General features: G+C 41.0%; 1 protein-coding gene across 2 annotated transcripts; it reads left to right on the plus strand.

Moving 5' to 3' along the window:
• The first annotated feature begins 703 nt into the window (after nucleotides 1-703).
• Nucleotides 704-20,877, plus strand: LOC124134583 (glucokinase regulatory protein-like). Of its 2 annotated transcripts, XM_046499491.2 has the most exons (20): nucleotides 705-904; nucleotides 1,666-1,740; nucleotides 1,934-1,995; nucleotides 3,105-3,173; nucleotides 3,610-3,678; nucleotides 4,179-4,252; nucleotides 7,028-7,094; nucleotides 7,552-7,700; nucleotides 8,304-8,344; nucleotides 9,607-9,662; nucleotides 10,151-10,263; nucleotides 11,918-12,013; nucleotides 12,649-12,746; nucleotides 13,078-13,154; nucleotides 13,409-13,499; nucleotides 14,166-14,242; nucleotides 15,714-15,928; nucleotides 16,664-16,703; nucleotides 17,724-17,858; nucleotides 18,456-20,877. In XM_046499491.2, exons 2-20 carry the CDS (start codon nucleotides 1,668-1,670, stop codon nucleotides 18,582-18,584), a joined length of 1,731 nt encoding a protein of 576 aa, XP_046355447.2. In that variant the 5' UTR covers nucleotides 705-904; nucleotides 1,666-1,667; the 3' UTR covers nucleotides 18,585-20,877. The 2 variants fall into 2 exon arrangements, with proteins under 2 accessions (XP_048256390.1, XP_046355447.2); XM_048400433.1 differs by lacking the exons at nucleotides 17,724-17,858; nucleotides 18,456-20,877 and adding an exon at nucleotides 17,244-17,557 and having other exon boundaries at nucleotides 704-904.

A 20,877-nucleotide genomic window follows, 5' to 3' on the forward strand; every position in this document is an offset into this window, starting at 1 on the left:
TATTTATCAGACACTCTTTCTTGATCTTGCGGTTCCTCATGCGAAAATGCTTTTCACTATTTGCTCAAATGTAAGACTTTAATTAGACAATCTTTGTTTATCAGTATTATGAATAGAGGGGCTCAGCCGAACTTAGAAACAATTCTAAGTGGTAACAAAAGTCTATCCGAAGGACAAAATAATTCAATTATTAAATATGCCCGTCAACTTAAAGTGGAAACAAACAGATTGTAAATTACATTTTATGTAACAAAAACTATTGATGACTAGCTACTTTTTTTTATCGAATCTTGCACATTTAATACATGTTGGTATCAGTACAAAAGGTCTTAGTTATAGTTTATTTTTCTATTCGTTTTGGTATTGGTTATGACTTTGATTTTGATGTAAAATAATAACATTCCATGTAATTATCACAGTTTAGTAATATTCTAAAGTTCTCGCCTTTTTCTTAAATTCAAAACATAGAGGGTAAGGTATCACTGTTGATCATCAGTATCATTTTCATTTGTCAACTAAGGTTATTTTACCTTGACATTGATGTTACACAACAAACAAACAAACAAACAAACAAACAAACTGTCTCATACAGAGAGTCTAATTTTCTTATATGTCCCTGATGACACGGGAAATCTCATATTCTCTCAACCATTCGCAAGCGAAAAACACGAAGGCGTAGCCAAGGGTAGATAACTCTAAAAGAGATTTAGTGACATGTGAATTTTGTTAAACCAGGGAGGTTTACATTACAAAGTGTTCACTGTGGACATGGTTTTCCCGGTTAGCCAGGGTTATCATTCAGATAACGCAAAGTGGGTCAGCTCGGGCGACAGTGTAGATAACCTGCCCGGGCGAGCTGGACAACGAGGTTTTCGTGGGGAGACTACCAGGAAATAGCATAAAGGTGAATTAATCTACCTCAGATTTACATGATGCATGTATATACATCGACATTTATCAATAATATACATCGACATTTGTCAATATCATTTATGTAGATCGCCTCTTACTTCAATCTGCACAGTGTATAGGTACACCAAGCATGATGAAAAACTTCTGTATACAACAGGCGTGATTAAAAACTTCACCCGTGAAGATGCAGGCTTGAATAGATCTTCAGCAACCCATATGCTTTCCGTTAAAGGCGACTATGCTTGTCCTAAGAGACGACTATGCTTGTCCTAAGAGACGACTAACGGCATCGGGTGGTCAGGCTGCTGACTTGGCAGATGCATGTCATCGTATCCCAATTGCTTGTATTAATGCTCTAGATGTCAATCACTGGATTGTCTGGTCCAGACTCAATTATTTACACACCGCCGTCATATAGCTGGAATATTGACAACAAACAAACCAAATTAAAAAGTTACATTAATTAATCTTTTTGCGCATTGGATAGACCTGGTGTCAGCGACAGTATATTTATACACCTTGCCTATGCATTATTTGCACATTGCAATAATTGTACAGAATCAGATTGATCATGTTGATAGCTGGATGACTTGATAGTGATAGTAAGGATTAGTAACTGTGGATTATTCAAATGTTATATAATGGCTAATGCAACAATGTGTCAGTGTGTTGCAATTATCATACATTATAACCATGGCTGTTAAATATATTCCACTACAAGTCATTAATACAATGTTTCTGTGCACTACCAAGCTATGTCCGCTGAACAGCCTATCACAGAGCGGGTTAACCCTCTATCTGTCAACATTGATGTCGCATCACCACAAGGCATGTATATTTTTCTTGTCATGTTTTGTTTTTAATTATTTAATTTCTTCTCATAATTTTCTCATTTTAATTTCAATACTTCTTGTATTGTTGTTTATGATTGATTATATTTGTTTAAAGCATCATTGTTTCCCTTAAACTTGCTTTTGTTCCCAGATTGTGTTTGTGTGTTCCAATTTCATTTCTTTTATAGATATGATTTCAATCCTGCAAAGATGTGATGAGGAAATCTTTTCTGGGTGGCAGAATTATCCAGTGAGATGAACTGACATTTAATGCAAATGATATGATAACAATGTCTTTTATGAACCTCGTCAGGGGACACATATGTAAACGTGTAAATCAATGCTTTTGTTAAGTGGCCACATTTATTTTCCAAAAAGAAAAGGAGACAAACGGTTAATTTGTTTTCATTAATAATTTTCAAGATGATTTCAAATACACCCACCCTACACTGAATTCCTGTGAGAGCCATGCTTGGTGTCCCAGATCCATCTACACACAGATCCACCCACTCCCAGATCCACCTACTCACAGATCCTCCCACTCACAGATCCACCTACACACAGATCCACCCACACACAGATCCACCTACTCACAGATCCACCCACACACATATCCACCTACACACAGATCCACCCACACACAGATCCACCCACTCACAGATCCACCTACACACAGATCCATCCACTCACAGATCGACCTTCACACAGATCCACCCACTCACAGATTCACCTACACACAGATGTAACCACATACATATCCACCCACACACAGATCCACCCACACACAGATCCACCCACACACAGATCCACCCACACACAGATCCACCCACACACAGATCCACCCACACAGATCCACCCACACACAGATCCACCCACACACAGATCCACCCACACACAGATCCACCCACACACAGATCCACCCACACAGATCCACCTACACACAGATCCACCTACACACAGATGTAACCACATACAGATCCACCCACACACAGATCCACCCACTCACAGATCCACCTACACACAGATGTAACCACATACAGATCCACCCACACAGATCCACCCACACAGATCCACCCACACAGATCCACCTACTCACAGATCCACCCACACACAGATCCACCCACTCACAGATCCACCTACTCACAGATCCACCCACACACAGATCCACCTACTCACAGATCCACCCACACACAGATCCACCTACTCACAGATCCACCCACACACAGATCCACCTACTCACAGATCCACCCACACACAGATCCACCCACTCACAGATCCACCTGCACACAGCTCTACCAACTCACACATCTCTCAACTCACACATCTCTCAACTCACTTATGTGTGTTCTTATATTTCAGGGGATGTTTGATGCCAGAATCCTGGAGACACTGACGGCCATAGCAACCCTGGCTGCTGAAATCATGAAGGTACAGTCAGTAATATGGGGACTGACTCGCAATGTTGAAATCTGAAGTGAAACTGGAGATGGCAGTGAAAGCTGTACAACTTTCTGACACACTTGTATTTCAGCAATAAAATATGACAGTGAGACTGTATACAGTGTTCCCGTTCCCCTTCCCGGTAATTATAAGTTTTTTACCAGTAAAATTAGGCTTGGACTGGTAATTCCTGTGACTGCCAGTCCCTGTGGACCAGGTAATTTTCATTTGATTTTTATTTGATCAATAGTTGCCAGTCCATTGGGACCGGCAGTTTCAAAAGCCAAGGGGAACACTGCTGTATAGGATTTTATGCATGTCAAAGAGTATCAATTGCATCAGGTTCAGATTTTTCTTGACCATGTTGTTAATAGGTCATTTCTGTGAACGTGTGTTTGAACACTTTGTTCGATGTCTGTTCAAGCTCGGAAGCAGAGGCGCCATTGTTTTCAGTGGGTGTGGGACATCTGGCAGACTGGGTTTCATAACAGCAGTAAGAGCAATATTTCTTTGAACCATTTCACTTTACCAGTGTATGTTGATTTCATCACAGTTGTAAACGTCTTCTCCTCTGAAGAAACTTTCTAATGGTGCATTCCGATTACTCGCTGATCACCAGGGAAGTAAGTTTGCATTCATCTCTCCCTGGAAGCCATCAGTTCCATGAAAATGTACTATCCTTCAGGCGAGTAGAAATTGGGAGGCTTTTGGGCAGAATACATGACTCCCAGATGCTGAAATATTGTTGATTTAATGCAGTTTGAAATAGATTGAAGAACAGAATAGAGAAATAAAGGACCTGAGGAGATGATTGATACCATTATGAAATTATAATTCTGTTTCGTGTAGGTCAACCATTTCAGTAGAATGTGTCAAAGTTTATATCCATACTCAAGCAAGTGAGTACAAAATTAGTATTAGTCACAAGTCATCAACATTGTTTATGGAATGCAGACGTCTTTGTTTAATTAGTACCATATTGTTTCCCTTCAGCGGACGTTCAACATGAAGCTGGAGAGTGCTGGCCGGGAGCCATGTTGTCACTACATCATGGCAGGGGGAGACAGGTGGGTGACTCATGGTCCAAGATATAATCAGGAGACCTTTTATGAACACGCAATGCCATTTTGAAAGTGGTCATGGGTACAATGTGTGAAGCCCATTTCTGGTGTCCCCCGCCGTGATATTGCTGGAATATTGCTAAAAGCGGCGTAAAACCATACTCACTCACTCACTCAACACCCCGACCACGCCCATGGTTAAGTAGATTGTGAGAGAACTTGTAGGGGAAAGAGTTAGTGAGTGAGTAAGTGAGTATGGTTTTACGCCGCTTTTTGCAGCATTCCAGCAGTATCACAGCGGGGGACACTGGAAAATGGGCTTCACACATAGTACCCATATGGGGAATCGAACCCGGGTCTTCGGCGTGATGAGCCAACACTTTAACCACTAGGCTACCCCACTGCCCCTGTGTAGGTGAAAAAGCTTTTATTGCCAACAAAACATCCTGACCATGACTTAATTACCATTAAGGTGTATCTGGGATAAAGAGTGAAGTATTGACCATACATTACTGTAGGTGTTAATTTTCAGTATCTTTTTTAAACTATACATATTTTAACCATGCTACCCTCAGTTAAAATGTAAATATATAAATCATGAGAAAAGTAAAAAGATTAGGTGTTTATAAATTTGATATATAACTAAGGCCAGACCAATTTAATCGCTAGGATTATGGATTTTTTCGGGTAAAGTGGCTGAATGGAGGAGGGAATGTAAAAAAAAAAAAGTAATTGTGAGAAAAAAAATTCGCAGGTATTACGGATTTTAGGAGGCAGGAATGCTGATAGCTACAAGAAGCTATAGCAGAAGCTACAAAAGTATTTCAATATTACCCACCACGCATGTTGCAAGCAATGCACTATAGTCCCTTCTTCTAATGACACTCCTTACTCATGACCAGGGTTTACAGGTATCTTTTGGCAGTTTTCCACAAGCAGGTAGACTTCAACAACAAGCTTTTAACTTATTAAAGTTTTATTGTATTTTAAAAATATAAAAACAATGTGAAATACACTGAAATTAAAACAGCTCTTGGCTTCAAAACAAAAGAAAACATTTGGCACATACAAGTACTTGAAATACTCTGTCCAGTATCACTTTATCGTGTTTAATGATCAGGTAACACTCATGGCTGATGTGTTATGCTAACATGTGGAATGCACTAAAATTAAATAGCACTTGACTTCAAAACAAAAGAACATTTGGCAAAACACATGCACACACACTGACAGAGCATTAGTTTAAAAGTCTGGGTTTGTCTAAAACAATCCAAGTTTTATACTAGCTTCAACATAGTATTATTAAAGGTTTTCAGGTGTCAAATTATTTTTCAAACTTTTCCTAAGAAATTGCCGATTTTGTTATGCATACCTTTGGTGGTGGCTTCTGTGCTTGTACATGATCGAAGTAGCCTTCGAACTGTTGGAACATGTTGGGAATTTCCCCCCCCCCCCCCCACCCCCCTCCAGTTTACTGTGCTGTGCTGTGATGTACCATAATATTCTCTGAAGAGGCTTGCACACAGTTTTTCCTACTGAAACATTATTTGTTGTAAAACCAATGCCATGTTTGTGAAACATGTCGAGAATGTCATTGAAAAGTTTTCGATCGCCAGTTAGTTTGTCACCAGAATATTTCGCTGGCAGCTTGTCAAACTTTTGAGAACTCATTATAACATCAAACGCTGATGTTTTCTGCACATCGGCGCTGTTTATTCTCGATTTTGCCACCACTGTCACATAATTTAGTCCAAAGTCTGCTAAAACTTGCATAGGTGTTGTAAGTTCGACAATATTCCCGTAAGAACCAGCCATGGATTCTGTTGCATGCACCTCTTGAATAGAAAGTCCATCTCCATCGGCGATTGACAATACGGCTTTCGTCGCCAAATCACCAACTGTGTCATCCAGTGGACTTTCCATGATTCGCTTTGATAAGCACACACTACCCTTCAGAACGCTTACCATGAAATACTTTGCTGACATTGTCGAAAGACACCAGATAATAAAAGGCATTAAAACACCCAAACTGACACCCCATGTCCTACACATGGTCCCGGTATATTCAATACACGCTGTGCGCATGCGGGAAACACTTGTTATTGAGAGTACGTATTCGATTGGCTATGCTCGCGTGGAACGACCAATGGAATTTGCCGACACATTTGCGTAAGGAATTTTAGTTAAAAACTAGAGTTACTTCTCCTAACATGTATTCTCTCACAACAAGGCTTATCGATCGATGTCGGATGTCGGGTAGAATATTTTTAAAAAAAATGATAGAATTTCGTTGTTGTTTTTTTCCGATTTGGCGAAAAATGGTGTCGGCGGATCCATAATCCTAGCAATTAAATTGGTCTCGCCTAAGCATATATACCCAAAGCATTAGCGTGTCAGTATGGGTTTTCTCCTATGACCTGCGACAGTTCCTATACGTTTGTATTTCAATTCAGGGGGCATGGGTGGCCCAGTTAGGCACCGCAATTCGCTGTGCAGAGTTGCGTCCCTTGGGCATGACAGAAACCTATGATTGTGGGTTTGAATCCCGGTTCGCCCCAATTATGTTTCTAGGTTTGTCAGCACCATACCTGTGCTCGTGGGTTTCACCGAAGTGGTAAACGTCTTAGACCTGCATCACTTCGGGCTTTCCTCCCACATTAAGCTGACACGTCGTGATATAACTGGAATAGTGTTAAAAGCGGCGTTTAACCCAACTCACTCCTATGACCTGCGGCAGTTCCTGTATGAGACGTTTGTATTTCCATTCACTGTTTGTGTCAGGGCCCTGTTCACGTCCCAGGAGGCAGTGGAGGATGACCCACCCTGTGGTATGGACCTCCTACACAACGTAAGCAGTAGCCAGTTTTTGTCATTACTTGGTTTATGCATCTTCCGACCCAAAAGTTAATTTCAGCCATTAAGAATGAGATAAACTGTTTTGTTGCAGCCATATTATTATTTTTTATTTTCGGACATTACTCTGACGCTTCTTGTCCAATTTGTGTAGTTTGTTGTGGGATTCAACTCGCATAATTCAGAGAATATTTTGCACAGACAAAAATTTGGACCTTGTTTTGAACATTTGTTCAAAATGCATATTTGACTCTGAAAACTTTTTCTCTGAAATTGCCCAACTGAGGAAGCTGAATTATGACGTGTGCGATTCTCCTTATGTTGCCATATTTTCATCTAATTATTAGATTTTTGTGATGGTTTTTCCTTGATATTTATGAGATAATGTTTGAATGTCAACACTGACAACAGGTTATGTTAAGTTGGATATTAAGGAGTGATTTTTCTTTCAGCTATGCAAAGATAAGACAAGGGTATTATTCCTAGGAATAACATGTGGCTTGTCTGCTCCATTTGTGGCCGGACAGCTTCATCTGTGTATGGAACAGCCTGATAAATACACACCTGTACTGCTGGGATTTAACCCCACCTGTCTAGCCAGGTAATTCTAGTTTTCACCTACCCTAGCTTATTAATGAGCAAAAATGATAATAACTAAGGCTGAGACGGATAACTCGGGTCAGGTGGGTATTGTGAAGGACCCGGGTACCCACAGGACTACCTGGACCCGTGTTTTATGACAAAAATTATCTAGAACTCTATAGATACACTACAAGTCACTAATGTTCGGATTTCTTTCTGACTATGCACCCATTCCTTCTGACTTTTATATGTTTGATTAAAGATAGATCGTTTTATACATGTATCTAAATACATTTAGTCCAGGGCTACGGTCAAACTATTCCCAATCGGACATCTTTTACCTATCTCTTGAGACCTACAGAGGGTACCCAGGAAGGGTTGGGTAATAGGGGGTTGGGTAGTAAATTTGGACTTGTCCCAGCCCAAATAATAACCATTCATTGTTATGATAAGGCCAGGATCCACCATCCTTGTCAGTTTATCTGTAGAATCAGACAGGAGGAGGGCCAACATGAGCCAATTCTGTGATCATTAGTTACATCATTTTAAATGTATACGTTGAGATAATGGAGTTCCACTTTTTACAAGAATTTTTCTATTGGTTTGTTTCCTTTCCTTCCAGAGATCTCCCTATTGAAAAGTGGGACAAAACCTTCCGGCAAGGTATCACTGGAAATTATATTTCTAAATCTGAATTAAAATGTCAATTTCATTAGTTTAGAGGAGTACTTTACTTTAATTATGATATCTGTCAATCTAATTACCATTCCTGTTCGTCAGCCTCTTGTGTCCCATGCATGTCTCTCTGTAGGGCTTGTGCATCAGAAAATATATCAGAATATCCAGTACCCCGTGTTTGTGACCCATTAGGCATTCTACTGCAGGATAGGTCCCCAGTACCTCATGTTTCTGTCCCCATGGGTATTCAAGTCCCCAGCACCCCTTGCTTGTGTCCCCATGGGTATTCATGTCGCCAGTACCCCATGCTTGTTTCCCCATGGGTATTCATGTCGCCAGTACCTCATGCTTGTGTCCCCATGGGTATTCAAGTCCCCAGTACCTCATGCTTGTTTCCCCATGGGTATTCATGTTGCCAGTACCCCATACTTGTTTCCCCATGGGTATTCATGTCCCCAGTACCTAATGCTTGTTTCCCCATGGGTACTCATGTCGCCAGTACCCCATGCTTGTGTCCCCATGGGTATTCTAGTCCCCAGTACCCCATGCTTGTGTCCCCATGGGTATTCTAGTCCCCAGTGCCCCATGCTTGTGTCCCAATAGGTATTCTAGTCCCCAGTGCCCCATGCTTGTGTCCCAATAGGTATTCTAGTCCCCAGTGCCCCATGCTTGTGTCCCAATAGGTATTCTAGTCCCCAGTGCCCCATGCTTGTGTCCCAATAGGTATTCTAGTCCCCAGTGCCCCATGCTTGTGTCCCCATGGGTATTCTAGTCCCCAGTACTCAATGCTTGTGTCCCAATAGGTATTCTAGTCCCCAGTGCCCCATGCTTGTGTCCCCATGGGTATTCTAGTCCCCAGTACCCCATGCTTGTGTCTCAATAGGTATTCTAGTCCCCAGTGCCCCATGCTTGTGTCCCCATGGGTATTCTAGTCCCCAGTACCCCATGCTTGTGTCCCCATGGGTATTTTAGTCCCCATTGCCCCATGCTTGTGTCCCCATGGGTATTCGAGTCCCCAGTGCCCCATGCTTGTGTCCCCATGGGTATTCTAGTCCCCAGTGCCCCATGCTTGTGTCCCCATGGGTATTTACATAGCCCAATTTCTCTTATTTAGAAGATGCTGTGATATAGCTTGAATAGCGCTGATTGTTGCACTAAAGAGCATTCTCTCCTGTACTGAATGACGATCCATGTCTCTTGAAACACGTGAAGTCTGGTGACAATATTCGACACTTGTCCTGTTCCAGTTGTCCAGAGGCTGGAGAAACATCCAACTGGCTACATCCTGAACCCAGTTGTTGGGGTATGAACAAAAGTGTCTTTTCTGAAGAGAATCTTTAAATGACCCAACTTTAAGTTCAATATTTTATAATAGGAATCCTTTCAGTATCAGAATAAATAGTGCATTTAATTGACTTCTCATTTTGTGATCAGCGAATTTAATGAACCAAAGACATATTTTTGTAGTCCACCTGAAAAGCAAAATGCTTGTTGATTTTCTTTCAGTATCAACTTTTCATTGATACTATGTAGTGAAGTTGTTTCGTTGTTGTACATCATGGTACATAAGATATATGTATTCTAAGTTTCATCCTTGAAGTCCAAGTGTAAATGTAATGATGTCACTGACAGTGCTGGACATATGTGCCTCAAGGACGCCTTGTTTACATTTTAGATGCCTTTTGCATATTTAAGCATTTCAGAATCTTTGTAAAATATTGCAATTGTTTTTCTGCATTTGTTCCTGCAGTGTTTTTTTCTGAATTAGTACATGAAGTGTTTTGTGTCCAGCCAGAGCAAATCACCGGCTCCAGTCGTATGAAGTCTGGCAGTGCCACAAAGATCCTGCTGGAGGCAGTTTTAGTTGCCGCATACCTCAAGACATGTAAAGACATGGATGTCAGGTACACCCACCAACGTCAGTTTTGTAATCACTGTGTCAGAAGATCAGCCAGTCCTGAATTTTGCATTAGTTGTTCTGAAGAGTTAGATCCCTTTGCTGTGCCAGAATCTTCTGCTGATTCTAGATAACCAAATAAACAGTTGTGTACCTTCAACCATATAAAGGGAAGTGACTGGGTGCTATATTGGATCGCAGTGTTTTTAAGAATTAGGATTTTTTAGTTTACTAACAAAATGTGGCAGACTTTATGATGATGCGGTTGGTGCTTGAGAACCAAGACTTTCATTTTTTTAGCCTTGTTAATCTGACAAACCATGATGTAACTGGAATATTGCTTTGGTGGCGTTTAACCCAACTCACTAGAAGGAAATTACATTGATGAACACTAGCACCTCACAGCAGTACCGGGGGGCACGGGTGGCCCAGTCGTCTAAGGCGCCGCGATTCGCTGTGCAGAATTGCTTCCCTTGGGCACGCCAGAAACCTATGATTGTGGGTTCAAATCCCGGTTCGCCCCAATTATGTTTCTAGGTTTGTCAGCACCATACCCGTGCTCGTGGGTTTCACTGAAGTGGTAAACGTCTGAGACCTGCATCACTTCGGGCTTTCCTCCCACATTAAGCTGACACGCCGTGATATAACTGGAATACTGTTAAAAGCGGCGTTAAACCCAACTCACTCACTCACTCACTCACAGCAGTACCGCATTCCCTTAAGAGGGCATGACAGATGTGTCACAAGGAAGTCCCTGCAGTGTGGTTCCTGGTTGTGTTTGGGTAGCATCACCTTTAACGTAATCTGTTTTACATCTGCCAGGGAAATAATTACCATACCGTATTTGGTTTAAACAAATATCTGATCTTTCAAATCTGATGGATTCCTTGACCTACAGAACAAGACTTCCATACCAGATACTTTGTTGAGAAGTCAGGTGTGGTCCCAGCCACGCCCTCAGATAAAGGGACATACAACAGAGGGTTTACATTGGAGATGGAACTGTTCTTTCTATCCATGTTGTTGTTGACATAAAAGGACTATGCACCATGATCTGGTATTCATGTTTGGTCTATGTTGTACTCAGAATTTTATTTTTTTACGTTTTTTATTTTTGTTGCATTTTGTACAGGTTGCACATGTTACATTTTACATTGCAGTTGCAGAGATAATATAGATCTTTAACATGACATTAGTTAATAAACAGGTCATGACACAATGACCAGAATTTATAGATGTTGTCAAGTCTGGAACTTAAGTTTGCTGAACATTTTGAAAGGACATAGTATTTATAGAGTTCCTGCTGAAAGAAGGAACAGTTGTATATGCTTAGTGGATTTACACTTGAATAGGATAAATTTAAAGGGAATTAGTATTACAGTTATTGGATCGATATTTCTGTGACAAAAACCAGGAAGAATTTGTTGCCATGAAAAATTAATTCTCAATTCAATTTTATCTTGAAGTCAACATTGAAATTCTTACTCAGAAACTTGTGTGAAGCTGAGACAGTATGTGTAGGGTTATTGTTAACTGCTAGTTTGAAAGATTCGAGAAGATGAACAACAAATTAATTGAGTTATACCTGCTAGTACTGTCAGTTGACCTGAGCCGTGTCTGTATTTAGCAGTGAGACATGTTTTCTGTTCTGTGGCATCCAGAGTACAAGACCTGCTGCAGAGTTATCACACAGTGTGTGACTCGGTCTATTCCAGACAGGCTGATATTGGTGACATTGTGGAACTTGCAGGAAAAAGGTACAATTGGATTAATTATATTCTATTTTGATGCTATTAATTCCTAGTAAATCCACTTAACTTCCACTTTTTTCCCAGTAAATCCACTTATTTTGCACTGATTTCCCAGTAAATCCACTTATTTTGCACTTATTTCCCAGTAAATCCACTTATTTTGCACTGATTTCCCAGTAAATCTACTTAATTTGCACTTATTTCCCAGTAAATCCACTTAATTTGCTCTTATTTCCCAGTAAATTTACTTAATTTGCTCTTATTTCCCAGTAAATCCACTTAATTTGGTCTTATTTCCAAGTAAATCCACTCAATTTGCTCTTATTTCCCAGTAAATTCACTTATTTTGCACTTATTTCCCAGTAAATCCACTTAATTTGCTCTTATTTCCAAGTAAATCAACTTATTTTCCTGCATAAAGAGAAACATGGAAATGTGAGTGATGTTTGGAGGGTAAGGGCTCCTCTTATTGTGTGTTATATGATCGGAGGATGAAGATTGTTTCACTTGTCCTTGTCATTCTGCCATGTTTCTCTCTGACCTTGTAATGTCAAGTACAGTTGGAAGTTTTAACCTTTGTAAAACACCTTTATTTCTTGGGAAGCATGGATACTTGTCTATATAGCTGTTGTCTGTCACAGTCTGAATGCAGGGGGCCACATCTACTACCTCTCCCAGGACAGTCTCGGCATCATGGGAATGATCGACGCCTCGGAATGTCCGCCTACGTATGGAGCAAGTGGGTGGCATCTCTCAGACATCCTGGAGCACAGCTAATTATTGCATCACAAGCTGACCATATCAACTCAAATCGAGAAATATGAAACTATATAACATTAATGCCAGAGAATAAGCAACAATTTTTTGACAAAACAGATTCCATTGGGCATGCCTTTGCCCTCTAAAATGAATAATTTTGAGGAAAAGTTTCAAAAGGGATGAAAATTGATAACAATACCATTTGACTGAGAACTAGTCTTTTATGTAGACAATTAATATGTTAGACTCTCTCCTTGACTGTAGATGAAAGGTCGCTCAATATTGATGCACTGTTTACATTGTTGCTTCAGCATTGGATGATGTGCGAGGTTTTGTTGCAACGGGATTTGATTTTCTCAAGAACAATGATGGAGATATTTCAGACCAGGTACATTGAATATCAGTTATGTTTTACGCCACTTATTGTTTTAGTATCAACGTTTAACTTCTTTAATGTAAGTTGATAATTAGTTCAGGATCAATCAAGATACAGAACTGGCATGATTTTAAATTTAGGAGAATTAAAGAATGCTTAGGGACCTCTTCTAACAGTATTGTGCTAGATTTAAGAAGTTCTAAATGGCTGCTTAATTGATAAAATTTTGAATTAATTAATCATAGTTGTTGTTTTGTTGTTTACAGGGCAAACATTTTCGAATATCACTGGCCAACTTCCAACAAGAGGTGGCCCCCACAGTGACCAGTGATGACCTTGTGGTTGTGCTTACTCAAGGTAGGCATGGACAGACAATGCAAACTGTTGATTATATATGCCATCTTAGTGACAAAACTTCCTTCATGATTAATGGTATTATTCTTTTATCGGACTACCTCCGTGACCTAGTGGCCAAAAGATGTTAAAAGATTGTACTTGTTGTTACCCTGTCTGGCGCTTGGCATTAAGGGGCTAAAACAAGGACTGGTCGGCTCGGAGTCAGTAAACTGTGCCTGAGTGGGTGAATCTCAGTGTGCTAGCGCTAAGAATCAGCATCAATCCAGATTAGTACAAGCAGCAACACACACACACACACACAGGTGCATGCACGTCGCTATATTAGTGCAATAATCTTGGAAGTGACGTTAAACCCCATTTCACCTCACCTCACCTCACCTCACCTCACCTCACCTCACCTCACTTCACCTTACCTCACCTTATTCTTTTTTCAATTGTGAAGATGTAAAACTATGATGCAAAATATATCAAATGAGTCTTGGAAACAATATTGGTAATACCAATACCATCTTTCACTCACAAGGCTGAGATGTTCTCTGAGAATTAAGATTTGTAGCAGGGACAACTAATTCCAAAAATATGTGTAAGCTACATTTTCAGACAAGTTACGAATGCAATATAATGATTCTGTTTGGTGTTGATCTATATTTTCTGCTTCTATTTCAGACACATCCAGTTTTCCATGTGTGGAAGGTCTTCCATGTAGAACAGCATGTGTGATCGTAGGCCGTGAGCAGGCCCAGGTAAGTTCCATTTAGAGATAGCAAGACTTCTTTATCAGCCCCAGAGCCGAAGGGCTGATATGGGGGTCTTAGGTTGATATGGGTTTTGAAATGAGAACAGACATATAATAAATATGATATCATAACATTCAAATTGTAAAATGTATACATTTGCATATGAATGGAAGATTTTGTCATGGGAAAGCTAGCCAAACAGAAGATGCACGAAGGGACATACTGTATTCGACGTAATAAGCGTCCCGCTCTAATAAGCGCCCACGGCGATATTTGCTTATATATTGGCTAGTGAACAATACCAATTAGCACCCCTTCCGATTGATCAATGTACACAAGACTTATTTATTCGCTTATAATACGCACTCGTGTGTTATAAGCACCCTTAATTATGGGCAATTAAATTCTGGAAAAATGTATATCTCGTATATAAACATTTCAGGCTGTCGGCATAAACCACAATATTTATCTTTCAAATCTGTTTTTTCTCTCACCAAAATGATATTCTAATAAGAGCCCCCTATTTCTAATTTTGAGAGCGCCCTGAGCGCTTATTACGTCGAATACAGTAACTCCAATTTCTTACCTCCCGGGCTGATATTGATTGCAAGCCATATCAGCCCGGCAGAGGGTGCTATACAGGTCTGGTTATTATGCCTCTTGTTATAGGACCATCTCTATATTGACTCTATCGCACATGCAAAATATCTCGTATCATTGACAGGTTTATCATAATCTGTTTTTGCCAGTAGAGGATATGAGGTATTTTGCATGTGCCAGGCTCATGTAATAATCTGTATATATCGCCTATCTAGACCTGCTACCAACAATGACACACACACCCTCATGTGATAATCTGTATACAGTCAAGTCCTGTTAATCAGACATGGTTGGTTGCATATGATTATGGGTTTGTCGGATAAAGGAAATTAAGTAGTTTCAATGTTCGTGGTCGAAAATCGGACAACTCCTTGATAGATATTGAGAAAAACGTGATAAAAATATGAAAAATGAAATATTCATATTATGTTATGTTGTTATTGGAATATGTTTTCTAAGCATGCAACCTCTGGAGCTTAACACAAAACACGGGCTGTGTACTCGCTGACAGATGACCACGTAATAGCTGATCACTGTGTCGGATTAACGAGACTGATTAATGAGTGCTTTCAGTAATTCATTGCAAATTAGGTGTGTCAGAGTCGGAGTGCGAGACTGTGAGATTAACGGTCTGAATAGCACTGATGTATTCGGTTCCCATCATTTGTGTCGAATAAAGCCGATTGTAGGATGATCGAGTTTTGAATTAACGAGGCTTGACTGTATGTCACCTATCTGGACCTGCTACAACATTGACACACACCCTCGTATATAATCTAATATATCACCCGCCTATCTGGACCTTTGGTGAAGGCAGCATTTCTGTAAGATTTTTCATCCAATGCATGACTGTTTATTATAAAATTGTGTATTTCAGGTCAATCCGGTGCAACTTGAACAGTTTGCTGCAGTAGTACAAGTGTCCCTGCCCAGCATGTCCCTGGTCGGGGTAGTGGGGGAGACTGTAGTGGCAGAGTTTTGGCAGCTGTACCGGGAGATTGCCACCAAGTGGGTGCTGAACGCCGTTACTACCGGAGCACACATCCTCAAGGGCAAGGTGTTCCAGAACATCATGGTGGACCTGAAAGTCAGGTAGATCAGAGCTTAAAGTGTTGTACAAGAGACTTGTTCATTTACCCAAATACAAGATGATGTCTCTTTTAACACATGTAGTTTACAGTATGACAAACGCATTGAGGATACTCATGCAGTCTTGCATACCGGGGTAGAATAGGGCTTCAGCATCCCATGTTTGCCATAAGAGGCGACTATGCTTGTCATAAGTGACAAATAATGGGATCGGGTGGTCAGGCTCACTGACTTGGTTGATGCATTTAATCGTATTCCAATTGCATGGATAGATGCTCATGACGTCAATCCCTGGATTCTCTGGTCCAGACTTGATTATTTAAGGACCACCATACTATAGCTGGAATATTGCTGAGTGTGGCTTTAAACAACACACAAACAAACTTGCATACTGGTAATATGATGTTAATGTTATCATGTGACATTATGTTACATAATCAGTTTCATATTTTTCATTTTTAAAACCTTTCGCAAAGTTGGTCATGGAAATACATGAGACTGCTGATAAGAGTGTTGATAACTGAAGATGTATTTCAACATGAGATGTCCATGTATGTCATTAAAGGGAATTCCATTATGACATCACACATTACCTCAGGTCTACCAGCCTCCAAGTATTACTCAGAGGCTTTCTTTCGTGGTGTGTCCACAACTGTAGTCATTCAGAATAAACGTTACCATGACAACAGATGTCTTGACAAAATACACAGAGGCTTAAAAACAACTGGATTGTTTCAGTAACAACAAGCTGTTCTACCGAGCTGTCAGCATTATTCAGGTGAGCTGTCATATTGAGAACTTGAACAGGGATACCAGTGGCTGGAAAAGTCTTTTGATGCGCCATCTTGAAATGTCTAAGTTGGTTTGGTAATAATGTCTTTAAAGCACATGTATACATCATTATCCATAGGTCCTTGTTTTTGGTAGTTACTGTATTCTCTAATTGTATCACGGGAGTGGGGTAGCCTAGTGGTTGAAGCATTCTCTTGTCATGCTGAAGGCCTGGGTTCTTGTGTTCCCCACTGTGATATTGCTGGAATATTTTTAAAAGCATAACTCACTCACTCACTTTGGTGGTATCCAGACCTGACTATTATGATGTCTGTCATATTGCATGACATGTAAGGTGAAAGTCAAAAATGAGGCCATGCTGCTTGTGGCTCTTCCTTCCACCAGCTGCTGATGTCTGATGAACTATGCTGTGTTCCCTTGTAAGGCAGATATGCCTTAAAAAATTGTTTCAGCGGTATTCCAAGTTAAGCCAGAGTTGCCTTGTTTGAGAGTTACTCCAAGTTAAGCCAGAGTTGCCTTGTTTCAGCGGTACTCCAAGTTAAGCCAGAGTTGCCTTGTTTCAGCGGTACTCCAAGTTAAGCCAGAGTTGCCTTGTTTCAGCGGTACTCCAACTTAAGCCAGAGTTGCCTTGTTTCAGCGGTACTCCAAGTTAAGCCAGAGTTGCCTTGTTTCAGCGGTACTCCAAGTTAAGCCAGAGTTGCCTTGTTTCAGCGGTACTCCAAGTTAAGCCAGAGTTGCCTTGTTTCAGCAGTACTCCAAGTTAAGCCAGAGTTGCCTTGTTTCAGCGGTACTCCAAGTTAAGCCAGAGTTGCCTTGTTTCAGCGGTACTCCAAGTTAAGCCAGAGTTGCCTTGTTTCGGGGTACTCCAAGTTAAGGCAGAGTTGCCTTGTTTCAGCCGTACTTCAAGTTAAGTCAGAGTTGCCTTGTTTCAGCGGTACTCCAAGTTAAGCCAGAGTTGCCTTGTTTCAGCGGTACTCCAAGTTAAGCCAGAGTTGCCTTGTTTCAGCGGTACTCCAAGTTAAGCCAGAGTGATGCCCAGGACTACTTGCTGCGTTCCATCTACAACACAGACAGTGTGGCAGCAGAGACACGGACAGCCCCCGTAGCAGAACACATCCGGACAGCCACACCCCAACACAGGGTGAGCTTATCAACTAACACCCTATGTAAAAGTGGGTGATATATTTGACGTATTAAGCACGCTGGGTACTTGGAAAATTGACCAAATTAGCAACAAATGCGACATATGTTATGAACTGTCCTCAAGGGTGCTTATCCATTTCAGCCTGTGTGTTTGCTACAAAAGATGAGGTGAAGTGTGTGTATGTGGCGTTGCGTGGCGTGGCGTTGCGTGGCGTGGCGTGGCGTGGCGTGGCGTGGCGTGCGTGCGTGCGTACGCAATGTTATGAAATGTAAAATCATATGACAAATGTTTTCTTTATATTCCCAAGGATCAAACACACAAACTTCACATATCATAAAAAAACGTATCCTACACATAAGACAGCATGATCGATGTATTTGGCCCGCTACAGGTATGACGGATGTATTTTTCCCGCTACAGGTATGACGGATGTATTTTTCCCGCTACAGGTATAACTGATGTATTTGTCCCGCTACAGGTATGACGGATGTATTTTGCCCGCTACAGGTATGACGGATGTATTTTGCCCCCTACAGGTATGACAGATGTATTTTGCCCGCTACAGGTATGACGGATGTATTTTTCCGGCTACAGGTCGTCCCTACGGCCCTGATGGCTACCCTGTTCCAGTGCTCGGTTACACAAGCCAGGGAGAAGCTGGATGCACAGCCCGTCATCCGCACCATCATCATGTCCTCGCTGGAGAAGACTCGGGTCTTGTAACCATGGAAATCAGTAAAACAGTTCTCTCAAGCTGTGTCCAGAACCTCCTAGAACTCATTTAAGTGGGTTGTGGGACATTCAGGGAATAACGTTTCATTCAAGGGTCAGTTTATCACTGGTGAAAATAAGCCTGCAAATTAGAAACCATTCTATCTCAGGTCAAGACTTTTGTAATATTGGTGCTAGTCAAGGTGCATATTTATAGTCGAAAATCCTACATGGGTTTGTATACACTGAGTTCCTCCATCAACGGTGAATATATTCAGCAGCTTTGCATTTTTATAGTGTCACATGCCCATTTTTAACTCCGGTAATGAAATCCATGCTTGATCCGTAGGTTGGTGTTTTTCTGGGGGCCTTGTGTAACTCATGGAGGTCAAATGATCCCTTGTCCATCCATATAGTTTGTACGAACCCTACAGTGCAAATGTGTAGAGACAGCAAGGCCATGTCACATGTCACACAAGGAATATTGCTGATATAATCTGCGCTCTGATTGGTCTGACACCTCACTGCTGTCCCTCTTGTTGGAAGTGGGTCATGGCTTGACTTGGTTAAAATAGGGACCTCAAAGTGTCCATATGCATTCATGGGTGGAGGAACACAGAGTGTATACAAACCTGGGAAGTATTGACAATGATTCATATGGAGCAATATGTGAAAAGGTCAAGGTCACTGGTCAATATTAAAGGTCAAGGTCACTGGTGTTTTTGAAAGCAATCTTTTGCTGCAATCAGACCAAAGATGCTAAATAGGGCTATACTTTTTGCTCTTTAAAGTGTTGGCCTTTGTTAACAAGACATTTTCTTGATTTGTCCAATGACCATACATATATTTGGTGGTGGAAATTACATACATTGTACTTGGTAGTGCTGGCCATCTTGACGTGATTTAGCCATGGATATCAGTGGCTGCTGGTTAATTTGTTAAACTGCAAATGTTATCTTTTATATTCAAGTATTGCCCATTGCATGATAACTATAAATGCACTTGTTACGTTGCAATATTGTCGTATGCATTAAGTAACATATGCATATGTTATCAATTACTGTTTATTGCACTGTGACCATATGTTAATTCGGTTAATACCCAAGGATCTGTGATTATCTGCTTTGTTCGTAGTTACACTGTTTAAGTGTTCAGTCTGGCTATAGCAGAAGCGACATTTATACACCAGAATCACCAGGCAGAGATATCTATAGACACTTACGTTATGTTTGTTAACAGATATGTTCTATATATGTTAAAGATGCAAGATCAGAGATGGAATTTTGCACTGTGTCATGACCGGTATTATAGGGTCCACCTCAGTTCCTTCTCAGGGAAGGTTTGGACTAGCCCAGTTCTCCCCCAGGACAAAATAGCCTAGGCTATACCTTCAGCCTAGGCCAGATCCTGCCCCCTCGATTTCAGATATGCCGAACATATAGATAAGAGGTGAATGGTTCAGCCTAGGCCAGATCCTGCCCCCTCGATTTCAGATATGCTTAACATATCGATAAGAGGTGAATGGTTCGATCAGCATAGGCCAGATCCTGCCCCCTCGATTTCAGATATGCTGAACATACCGATAAGAGGTGAATGGTTCAGCATAGGCCAGATCCTGCCCCCTCGATTTTAAATATGCTGAACATACCGATAAGAGGTGAATGGTTCAGCATAGGCCAGATCCTGCCCCCCTCGATTTTAAATATGCTGAACATACCGATAAGAGGTGAATGGTTCAGCATAGGCCAGATCCTGCCCCCTCGATTTTAAATATGCTGACCATAAGAGGGGGATGGATCTTCCCATTAAAAATCTTATGAATACCTTGGAACCCTATGCAGAACCTGAACGTAGAGATTTTCATATCAAGATTCCAGATATATTTGACAAAAAATGTAGTTTGATATAACATACATTGTAATATAACAAAAGCCTGAGCTTTTAGTCAATGAAAACAGTATTTCTCAGTATAACCACCACATTTAACACTTCAAAGAGAGGGGAAGAACTGGCCTAGGGGGAAACATTGAGAGGGGAAGAACTGGCCAATAGGGAAACATTGAGAGGGGAAGAACTGGCCTAGGGGGAAACATTGAGAGGGGAAGAACTGGCCTAGGGGGAAACATTGAGAGGGGAAGAACTGGCCTATGGGGAAACATTGAGAGGGGAAGAACTGGCCAATAGCAGGGATGTGAAATCTCCGCGGAAACGCGGAAAGTCGCGTTTTTTAAAACAGTAGTCCTCGGAAAAAATCATCTTCCGCGGAATTTTTTTTAAAAATTTAAAAAAAAACACTCCGAAAAAT

This window comes from Haliotis rufescens, unplaced genomic scaffold (genome assembly GCF_023055435.1).
Source record: "Haliotis rufescens isolate VD_foot unplaced genomic scaffold, xgHalRufe1.0.p SCAF_2, whole genome shotgun sequence".
NCBI lineage: Eukaryota > Metazoa > Mollusca > Gastropoda > Lepetellida > Haliotidae > Haliotis > Haliotis rufescens.

What these genes read in the sequence shown, in the direction of transcription:
- LOC124134583 (XM_046499491.2), top strand. Translation starts at nt 1,668, where the DNA reads ATGTCCGCTGAACAGCCTATCACAGAGCGGGTTAACCCTCTATCTGTC. An exon ending in CTGGGTGGCAGAATTATCCA is followed by an intron (nt 1,996 to 3,104) that starts GTGAGATGAACT and finishes CTTATATTTCAG; the next exon opens with GGGATGTTTGATGCCAGAAT. An exon ending in TGTGGTTGTGCTTACTCAAG is followed by an intron (nt 13,500 to 14,165) that starts GTAGGCATGGAC and finishes CTTCTATTTCAG; the next exon opens with ACACATCCAGTTTTCCATGT.